We start from the raw sequence: 11,220 nt of genomic DNA on the forward strand, positions 1-11,220 counted from the left end.
AGGCAGAGCAATTTCATAAGAGAAAGAATGAAAAGGGAGGGAGGAAATAAAGTTATCCCTCTTTGTACATGGTAAAATCCTATAGATATAAAAATCCTAAAGATTCACTAAAAGACTATTAGAACTGATAAACTCGGTAATGTAGCAGGGTACAAAATAAAAAAATCAGGAGCTTTTTGATATATCAATAATGAACTAAGAAAAAAAATCAGAGAAATCAATTCCAAATTCACAAAGACTCAAAAATAAAATACACAGGAAAACCAGTCTAGGAAGTGAAAGACTTCTACAATGAAAATGAAAACAAAACAAAACAAAAAAAACACTAATGAAAGAAACTGAAGAAGGCTCAAAAATGGAAAAATTAATATTAATTAAAATGGCCATACTACCCCAAAGTGATCTGCAGATTCAATGCAATCCCCATCAAAATACCAATTACCTTCTTCTGTGAAGAAGGAAAAACAATCTTAAAATTCAAATGGAAACACAAATAGCCAAAGAAGTCTTGAATAAAAACAGAAAAGCTGATTCTTCCTTTGGTGGCACATATACTAAAACTGGAACAACAGAGAGAAGATTATCATGGCCTCTGTGTAATTATGGCACACACATTCATGAAGCATTGCATATTTTCAAAGAACTGAAGTGAATGAAATACCAAATAATTCAAAAGTCTGATGTAAAAATGATCAATGAATTCAAGGGCCATAAGAATAAAGATCTGAATAAATTAAGGAAGAGAATGAAGTATGTAAAAGAACAATTTCAGAAATAAATATGGATTCTAAAAATGACCAAGTAAATCTTAGAAATAAAAAGCTCAAAAACTCAAATAAAAATCATGTTGAAAGCCTTATCATGAGTAGCTCAAGCCTAAGAAAGAAGATAATATTGAAGTTAAGGTTGACAAATTATCACATTCAAATGGTAATGAAGAAAAATATAAGAATGAACAAAACACGCAGTATCTATAGGACATGATTATAAGACAAATGGTGCAAACCATAGGGGTAGGCAAAGGAGAGAGATACAGGCTAAAGGCATAGAAAACCTATTTGTGAAATAATAGCAGAAGATTATCACATCTTATATGCACATCAAGGTATACAGGATGCATTTTTAGGACCCCAGCAATGATCAGAAAAAAAACTCTCCATGTCATAATATAGCTAAATTATCAAAAGTACAGAACAAAGAAAGGATTCTGAAATCTGCAAGAGAGAAGTTACAAGTCACTTATAAACTCAACCCAGAATTTCGAGTAGTAATCTAGCGCGGGAGGCCAGTGGGAGGTGGGCCCCCGGCATCCTGAGGAGAGATCATGGAAACCCTGGCCGAGCCTTGGTGGCCTCCTGGCCTGGCAGTGATGAAGAGAATATATGATTTACTTCCATGTGGAATTTGCTTTGAATATTTTAACATTGCAATGATTATTCCTCAGTGTTCACATAACTATTGTTCTCTCTGTATAAGAAAATTTCTATCTTATAAAACTCAGTGTCCAACTTGTTGTGTGACAGTCACCGAGCCAGACCTGAAAAATAATTGCATACTAGATGAACTGGTAAAAAGCTTGAATTTTGCACAGAATCATCTGTTGCAGTTTACTTTAGAATCACCACCCATATCTCCTGCTTCTTCCTCTTCTAAGAAACTTGCTGTCAAAGTACATACTCCTGGAGGTTACCGACATTCTTTAAAGCAGGGGAGCAGATTAATGGACAATTTCTTGGTTAGAGAAACTAATGGTTCTACATCAGAGTTGTCAATGAAAGAAAATGACATTAAATTCAGCCCACAGAAAGAGTCAAGCACTTCTCTGGAGACTAAAGCAGCATGTTTTGTGGGAAAGACAGCCTTGGCTTCTCAGATACTAATGGTCTTGAGATACCCTCTACGTCCACTTTGAAGCAAGTTTCTAAAGTGGATTGTCCTGTTTGCGGGGTTAGCATTCTAGAAAACCACATCAATAAACACTTAGACAGCTGTTTATCACGTGAAGAGAAGAAGGAAAGCCTCAGAAGTTTTGTTAACAAAAGGAAGCCACTGCCCAAAACTGTGTATAACTTGCTCTCTGATCGTGATTTAAAGAAAAAACTAAAACAGCATGGATTGTCTACTCAAGGAAATAAACAGCAGCTTATTAAAAGACATCAAGAATTTGTACATATGTACAATGCCCAATGTGATGCTTTGCAACCTAAATCAGCTGCTGAAATAGTCCAGGAACTTGAAAACATGGAAAAGACCAGGATGCGTCTTGAAGCAAGTAAACTCAATGAAAGTGTAATGGTTTTTACGAAGGACCAAACAGAAAAGGAAATAGATGAAATTCACAGTAAATATCGTAAAACGCATCAGAATGAATTTCGGCTTCTGGTGGATCAGGCAAAAAAAGGATACAAGAAAACTGATGGAATGCCAAAAAACAAAGTAATGAAAAAAGATGAATCTACAGAAAAGCTGTTATCCATGCATATGGGACAGGAAGATGATAAAATGAAATTCTCAGATACAACCTCAGTAAGAAATCACTTTCCTCCATCAAATCTATGCTCCCCAGAAAAGATGAAGCCTGATAGACAAGATGATTCTTCTAGTTGTACCGATATTCAGGAATCAGCTCTTTACTTATCGGAATCAGGTTCATGCAATAGTTCCAGTTCAGACATCATAAGAGATCTTCTGGAAGAAGAGGAAGCCTGGGAAGCATCACATAAAAACGATCTTCAAGACATAGAAATAAGCACAAGACAGAATCGCCGCACAAGAGCAGCTGAAAGTGCTGAGATTGAAGCAAGAAACAAGCGTAATAGGAATTAGTGTGGGCTGTTGCTGATTTTTTAATTCAGTGATCAGAATGTGGTACTTTTTATTGCCATATATGGATTCCATATTTATAAATGTCCAAGGGAAGATGTTAATTCCTAAATGTTATGGTTAACTGATTTCTAGTCTCTTCCGCCTTTCCAGAAAAAGTTAAGCGTCCTCACTTGGTCAGTTGCCTTCTGCCTCTAAAACATTTCTCCTTATAAACACTATCCACATGTTCACCAGCTTTGCAGAGTGGGTAAACTATTTGGGAAAGGGATTTTGTTTGGTTTCTAAATTTCAAAATGTCCTTACACCATCCTCCTTTTCTTCCATGGACACCAACTTCACAAAAGGATTCTTTTCTGCCTATTTACTGTAACAAGCACTTGAGTTAAGAGTGTCTGTATTTTGTCCTAATTCACATTCTTGGTGTGTGTAAGTACCTGATGCCGTTATATCAGCACACCCATGACAGCAATTCATGATAGTTATTTTCTAAGTTGAATGTAGTTATTTGTTAAACTTGTGTTTTACACATTACTCAGAATAGGATTATAATTAAAAGTCACAAAGTTAGTATTATAATTTTTAAAAAGTTACAAAGTTAGTATTAAAATTTAAAGTCACAAAGCCACAATAACTTTGAAACATTGAGCTTATTCTTCTGAATGGCTCTTAAAAAAGATTATTGTTAGTATTTTTTCAGTTGAGTTGATCAAATCTCCAACATTTTGAATCCCAGCCATTTAATGAAAAGTATGTAATAAATGTATTTTGTTAAAAAATAAAAATAAAAAATAAATAAACTCAACCCATAAGAACAACATAAGATTTTTTTTTAAAGAGAGAGTGAGAGAGGAGAGAGAGAGAGAGAGAGAGAGAGAGAGAGAGAGAGAATTTTTTGATATTTATTTTTTTTTTTAGTTATCGGCAGACACAACATCTTTGTTTGTACGTGGTGCTGAGAATCGAACCCGGACCGCACACATGCCAGGCGAGCGCGCTACCACTTGAGTCACATCCCCAGCCCCACAACATAAGATTTCTTAGCAGAAACTCTAAATGTCACAAGGACATGAAATGATAAATTTCAAGTTCTGAGAGAAACTAACTGCCAAACCAGATTATCCTTCATATAATAAGAAGAAATTAAGGCCTTCCAAGATAAGCATAAACAGAAGGAACTCATGACAATTAAATAAGTCTTACAAAGATTCTTAAAAAATCCTACACACAGAAGAGAAAGCAAGATGAACACAAACATAGAATATAGGAAAGAATAATTCTCACTAGAAGAGTAAACAAATGATAATTGGTAATGAATCAAGCATTATTAATTCCATAAGCCAACAAACCTTTAAGAAAGACATGAACATAGATTATTCTAAACGACCAAAAGAAAAACAAGAGAAAATGAAATAATTGGTACATATAGATGGTCTCACTTCTCTAATTAAAAGATATATTCTGGCTGATTGGATTAAAAAGCAAGACCCAAAAATCTGCTACCTGCAAGATATCCACCTCACTGACAAAGACATAAATGAACTGAAATTGAATATAGAAAATGATGTTTCAAGCAAATGGAATCTGGAAGCAATCAGGGGTAGCTATACTCACAGCCAACAAAACAGACTTCTAGCCAAAGGCAGTCAAAAGAGACAAAGAATATCAGTACATATTAAAAAAAGGAACAGTTCATCAAGAAAATTTAATGATTATAAGTATGTATGGCCCAAATGTCACAAACATAGCTGGACATAAAAGTTACAGAGAGACCCCAAAACAATAAAGAAGCACAAATTTAATTATACTATAGATCAACTATACTTAATAGACATCTACATAATAGTCTATCCAAAAGCTATAGAATATACATTCTTTTCATCAGCTGTTGGAACTTTTTCCAAAATATACCATACTTTAGGCCATAAAGCAAATCTCAACACATAAAAGTTAAGATAATTTCTTGCATTTTATCAGACTTTGATGGAATAAAACTAGAAATCAACAGCAAGAGAAACCATACAAACACATAAAGAATGTTCAATATACTTTTGAACAAACATGTCAATGAAGAAATCAGAAGGGAAATTTATAAATTCCTAGAAGAAATAAAACGGAAACAAAACATATCAGAATATGGGGGTACAGCAAGAACAGCACTAAGAGGGAAGTTTATAGATATAAGTGTTTCCATTAAAAACAAAACAAAACAGACCTCAGGTAATGATTTATCTCAAGGTCCTAAGAAAAAAGAATAAAGCAACCAAAATCAGTAGAGGAAAGAATAATAAAGATCAGAGCTAAACTGAATGAAATAGAGACAGACTGAAAGAACTCTACAAAAAAAAAAAAAAATCAATGAAACAAAGACTTTGTTCTTTGAAAAGACTGACAGATCCTTAGCTAAACTAATGAAAAGAAAGAGAGAATACTGAAATAAATAAAATTAGAAACAAAAAGATATTACAGCAGCTATCACTGAAATCCAGATGATAATTAGAGACTATTTTAAAAATTATACTACAATAAAATGGAAAATCTCTGGAAGATATAGACAAATTTCTAGACATGTGTAACCTAACAAAATTGAACCAAGAGGATATTAAAGCCTAAGCAGATCAATAATAAGCAATGAGATTAAATCATTTATAAAAAAGTTTTGCAACAAAGCAAAGCCCAGGATTTGACAGGTACACTGTCGACTTTTACAAGACTCTTAAAGAAGAAATAACACCAATGTTCCTCAAGCTATCTTATAAGATAGAGAGACAAAACTTTTTTACACTTGTCCTATGAAGTCAGTATTACCCTGTCACCAAAACCTGATAAGGATACAACAATAACAACAGAAGAAAACTTCAGACCAACATCCTTGATGGACACAGATGCAAAAATCCTCAATAATATACTTGTAAATCAAATTCAGTGATGCATTAAAAGTATCATAAACCACAATCAAGTTGGTTTCATTCCAGGTATGCAAGGATGGGTCAACATACAGAAAACAATACATACAAAACAGCACCTAAATAGAACCAAAAACAAAAAATCACATGAACATCTCAATAAATTAAAATAAAACAAAGCCTTTGATAAAATTCAGTATCCCTTTGTGATAAAATTTCTGAAGACACTAGGTATTGAAGGATTATACCTCAACATGATAAAAGGTATATATGACTACCCTATGGCCAACATCACACTAAATTGGGAAACAGTGAAAGCATTTTCTCTAAAATCAGGAATGAGACAAGAGTATCTGCTTTCATCACTTTTATTCACTGTAGTACTACAAATGTTAACCAGAGCAATTGGACAAGAGAAAGAAAAAAAAAAGTGATATAAATAGGAAGGGAAGAAGTCAAATTATCCCTGTCTGCAGGTGATATGAATCGAAGACTCTACCAAATGACTCTGAGAACTGATAAATTGAGCAATGTAGTATGATACAAAATCAACATACAAAATCCAGTGACTTTTTTATACACCAATAATGAACTCACTGAAAAAGAAATTAGGAAAGTAATTCTATTCATAAAGACCTCAAAATAAAATACCCAGGGATAAAACCTAACTAGGTGGAAATTAGAAAACGCTAAAGAAAGAAATCAAAGAAGATACTAGAAGATGGAAAGACCTCTCATGTCCATGTATAGAAAGATCACACTGAACCCTATTAATGTGTACAATTAATACTTATTAATAAAAAATTTTATGAGTTGGAACTTATGCAGGAGGAGGGGTATGTAACACTTCTTAATGAGAGAAGAGGAGAAAAGACAGAGAAATAGTGGTGCCCATCGTTGGAGCCCTGCAGGCAGATGTGCAGGATGGATCACAGTAAGCAGTAGGGAGTTTCTGTGGCTGACAGTAATAAGGAGAGTCTCTGGGGACACAAGTCAGAGATTCAAAAGTCTGACTTCTCTCTTTGCAGACTTTAATCTCCATTGCCACCCAGGGACAATCAGGTGGTGGTATATTAGGGAGTATGGTAGATTTCCCTTGGCCCTGTCGTTATTGTCCAGAAAGGAAGAAAACAGGACTCTACACAGGTGATGGCACAATATTGTAGGAATAGCATGGGATTCCTCTTTGCTTGCACACCCCCAACCCATCCATACTTCCTTCTATGTCCAATATGAGCACTGGGACTTGTGTTCAGCTATCACAAACATAAATCCTTTAATAAACACTGCCATGCATCCCCTTTCTTTAAACTCTGTTCCCCTGGAGGTCAGGAACTCTCTCTCCTGTTCTTCAGAAAGATCTCTGTGCCTGAGGGGAGAAGAGAAACAGGTTGTGATATTCATTCAGGTATTCCAGCTCCCATTGGATGCTTCTATGTTTCATACCACAGTCCTTTAAATCCTGGTATGTGCTGGAGCTAACACAAAGGAGCCAAGGGAATCTGTTTGCCAAGCTTTGGATTTTGAGGCGAAACACTGTGATTGTAGCCAACACCACTGTGCACATTATAGCAAAAAAAAAAAAAAAATTTAATTAGTTTTGCTTCAACAATACCCTACAAGTCCCTGGATGGTCCCTGTGCAGTGGGAATTCACAAAACGAGAAGTCAGCAGCCAATTTGACTTGAAGTCAGATCCCAGAATACAGAGTGCACTGCCTCTTACACTGGGATCTATATAGCTGAGATCCCACCTACCTGCCACTGTGCCAGCACTCACATATCTGTAGAAGCCACTGAAGCAGTGTAGAGCAGGTACAGGGGACTCTGGGAAACTGTAGCATTGACCTCCTGGGCTGAGCACTCTGCAGGACATCAGAAACTTCATGATGGCTGAGACTCTGTGTGGCTAGTTTATCCTCCAGCAACTAATTATGCATACCAAGGAGTAACCTGCTTTGAGAAAGAGAGAGAGAGAGAGAGAGAGAGAGAGAGAGAGAGAGAGGACATTTAACGTAGATTAAGTAGATTTTCTTTTATTGCTTTAATAGTTCCCAGGCAACATTTGCTTTTGCTTTTCCAACCAACAGAAGTGATCAGAAAATGATTAGAATTTCTCTTGCAGATGAAATTCCGATTTTTGCATTTGTGCTGTTTTATGAGCTGAAACTATTTTAAGAGCCAATTTATAGTTTTCTCTGCTAAAATTAGATTTTAAAAAAAAAAAAAGGATGTGCAGCAATTGGAGGATGCCTGCCGTTAGCAGCTCACCCTAAGGCAATATACTGTGTTTATCATTTTCTATAAAAAAGTTTGTCTTAATTTAATATCGTTTAGACTTGTTCCATTTTACCCAGCAAGAAAAGAAAGAAGCAAACCACCTTCTGCAGGGTCAGAGAAAGAGTTTACTCAGGCACTGGTCCAGGGCATTCCCTTCAGGGTCAGATGGTTTCCAGTAGCTCTCTAATCTCAAATCTGCTCATTCTCAAAAGAACTGCCCTTTTGAACATTTTCACTTCTTGAAATTTCAACCTTTAGGATTATTGATATTCCCTCTCTTCTCTCCTCCTAGAGAATCCCATTACAAAAACCATGATTGAATCACAACAGAGCTTTTCATCTATCTAATCCTTACCATAGATCTAGGAGGCAAGGCTATGCAAACTAGCTCAAAATGTACTTCTGTCCACCTCCAGGCCAAGTTACCTACAGCGAGGCATAACTTTCAGGTCTATAAGAAGCCATTCTTACTGAGGAGAATAACAGCACCCATTCTCTTCTTATCACTCAAAGCAAGGCATTATGTTCATGAGTTCAATAGGGATTGCTTTTGTCCAGAAATAATGCTGTGCTGTTCCTGCAGGAACCTACTGGCATAGATTTGCCCTTGCTGGATCCTGCCAGCACCATCACTACCGTCACAGGGCCGAGCGCTTTCAGCATCCCTCTTCCCATCAGGCAGAAGCTCTGCAGCAGCCTGGATGCCCCACAGACAAGAGGCCATGACTGGAGGATGCTGGCCCATAAGCTAAATCTGGACAGGTGGGTGTGATCAGGCTCCAAGATTGGTTTCTTTATGTTAGACACAGGTCTCCAGGACTGATAACTGTCAGACATAGCGGCAGCATTCATTTTTTTTCACATCCATACATCTATTTACTTTTTCATTCTGCAAACCTGTATTAAGCTGCTTCTTTACATCTCACAACACAGACTTACAAACCTAATTCACAGAGATATTCTTGGTTTGTTTGACATTTGTAAGCGTGGGGTTTTGTGACCTACTTTGCCAAGTTGATAGGCTAAATGCTCCTAAATATTATCTTCATTCACTAAATTATTGTTCCTCATCTCCAGTGGAGCAGGACCTAATGCTTGGTGAATAATTATCATGCCAACATAGCAATGATATTAAGTTATAATGAGACCTCAGGAGCCTCCACTTTGTAGAATGTTGCCATCACCACCGGGCAAAGGATGTGGCACGACCTGTCAAAGATCCTGGGCTGGAAAGAAAACATAAGTCTCTTGATTTCCTGTTTAGGATATGACCCATAGACATCTTGTCTCTTAAATTATCTTACTCAGAGTTGAGGTTAACAAAGTTAAACATCACGTCTCCTGTCTGGAGCTGATCTAATTAAGTATGGGCTAGTCATTTAGGATGGCTCACTGTAAACCACAGTGGGACCGAGATACTTCAAGACAGATGGAGAGAACAGAAAAGTTCAGCCCTGTAACAACTGAAGAGAAAATAGATCCATAAATCTTGCCTTTCAGCACATTTTCCCATTCCCAATTACAGGTACTTGAATTACTTTGCCACCAAATCAAGCCCCACTGGTGTAATCCTGGATCTCTGGGAGGCACAGAACTTCCCAGATGGAAACCTGAGCATGCTGGCAGCTGTCTTGGAAGAAATGGGAAGACATGAAACAGTAGTGTCTTTAGCAGCAGAAGGGCAGTATTGACCACACTGGAAATGAAGATGAAGGAGGAAAATGCACAGGGAGTCTGTGGCCGTCCAGGGAAAACACAGCTGAGGAGGAAATCCAAACTAGACCAATGAGCTTCACAGGCAAGATGGCATCAGGAGAGAGAAGGAGAACAGATACGACTACCAATGTACATGCCCACTTGACTTGGACAGTATCACAGGAGTTAAGAAAAATTGTGTAAATGTGTACCTTGAATTTAGAAGTCAAACTAATTTTCCTCTTAGTTGGGCTGTATGCTGTATGGTACAGGATCTTACAGTTTCCTAGGAAACGCTTTTTATTGCTATCCAGATATATGGATAAACTTTCTTAACAAACCCAATTTCTACAAATGTTGTTTACATCAAATTGGACAGGGATGCAGACACTGTCCATGGCGCATTCTATTTTTGTTCAAGTCATTTGAAGTTGAAGCTGTGGACGGTTTGTTGTGTCTATTTCAGATTAGTAATTTACAAAGAAGTCAGACTTTTGCTACAAATCTCGTCCATCCAGTGTCTCAGATAATCCTCCAATCAATGTTCTGTTTCTAGAACTTGTAGAACCAGTGTTACTGTCTGTATCAGGGAAGGGGAGAATCTCAATGGAAAGGAGAAATGACTTAAGATTCCTTATGCCTTGGGTGCACCTGCCTGGTGCGCTTTAGGAGTAAAGCTGTAGCATTGCAGGGAAGATAGTGATTCAAAACATTTCTTCTTGGCGTGTTTGTAATATGAAATTTAAAGATTTTTTTTTAAAAAAAAAGGTTTCACTATTATTATTGATGAGTATCTACAAGTATTTTAGTAAAAGGGTCTTCTTTTAACTTCTGTTTTTGTTAGCGGTACTGTTAGTATTTGGTATTGACTGGACCTGCCTCACTTCCTCACATAAGAGGTAGGTGGGGTGACCAGCTTAGTCCAACAGGCATGGCTTCCTTGACCTTTGACTCTCTTCTACCATTCTACCCTGGAAAGGTAGTGAGCACTCACTGGCTTATCAATCAGTTCTTTCAGCTTGCTCAGACAGGGTCTTTCTCCTTTGCGTCTTACCATGAGAAGTGTTCCCCCTGAATTTCACTTAGTAGTGTAGTTGTGTGGTGCCACGTTGACTCTCCATAGTACTCTGTCTGCCTTAGGGGCAGTGTGATTGGGAAAATAGCTAGAAATCAGAAAACCATTTCTGTCTAGCTGAACTGCCTTGGGGAAGGCATTAAAACTCATTGGATTTCAGCTTCCTTACCTATAACATAAGGGGTGGGATTATATCACCTTCAAGGTTCAACAATGCTGGACTTCTATTGTTAGGCCTCCAGTCTCATTCATCAGTCTGAAGATGATGACGGACTCTCACCTGGATCATTTAGTCAGCTAGCCTTCCCCCCCCCACTCCACTACATTATGCCTTTCAAATAATTTTGACTTGGCAGAGAATTATTCTAACCTGCAATACATTTGTTCGGCTTTAAGGTCCTTTCTTTATATCCTTGCATTATGCTGCTCACTGAGAGACAGT

At 37.1% G+C, this 11,220-nt stretch overlaps 1 protein-coding gene, 1 non-coding gene and 1 pseudogene across 3 annotated transcripts in view; all 3 read left to right on the forward strand.

The window, feature by feature from the left end:
* The window catches only part of Unc5c (unc-5 netrin receptor C), a 344,211-nt gene extending 334,512 nt beyond the window's left edge, over nucleotides 1-9,699 (forward strand). For both annotated transcript variants that reach the window (XM_076864608.2, XM_076864609.2), the window contains 2 exons: nucleotides 8,592-8,770; nucleotides 9,534-9,699. In XM_076864608.2, the coding sequence (XP_076720723.1) occupies nucleotides 8,592-8,770; nucleotides 9,534-9,699 (345 nt within the window). The remainder of the gene's footprint in view (nucleotides 1-8,591; nucleotides 8,771-9,533) is intronic.
* On the forward strand, nucleotides 534-637 carry LOC143406645 (U6 spliceosomal RNA). The gene has a single exon (XR_013092278.2). It is a non-coding gene; the product is annotated as a U6 spliceosomal RNA (small nuclear RNA).
* Nucleotides 1,325-2,826, forward strand: LOC143379975 (E3 ubiquitin-protein ligase RAD18 pseudogene; annotated as a pseudogene).
* Nucleotides 9,700-11,220: the final 1,521 nt, after the last annotated feature.

Source organism: Callospermophilus lateralis, chromosome 8 (genome assembly GCF_048772815.1).
Source record: "Callospermophilus lateralis isolate mCalLat2 chromosome 8, mCalLat2.hap1, whole genome shotgun sequence".
Taxonomy (NCBI): Eukaryota; Metazoa; Chordata; class Mammalia; order Rodentia; family Sciuridae; genus Callospermophilus; species Callospermophilus lateralis.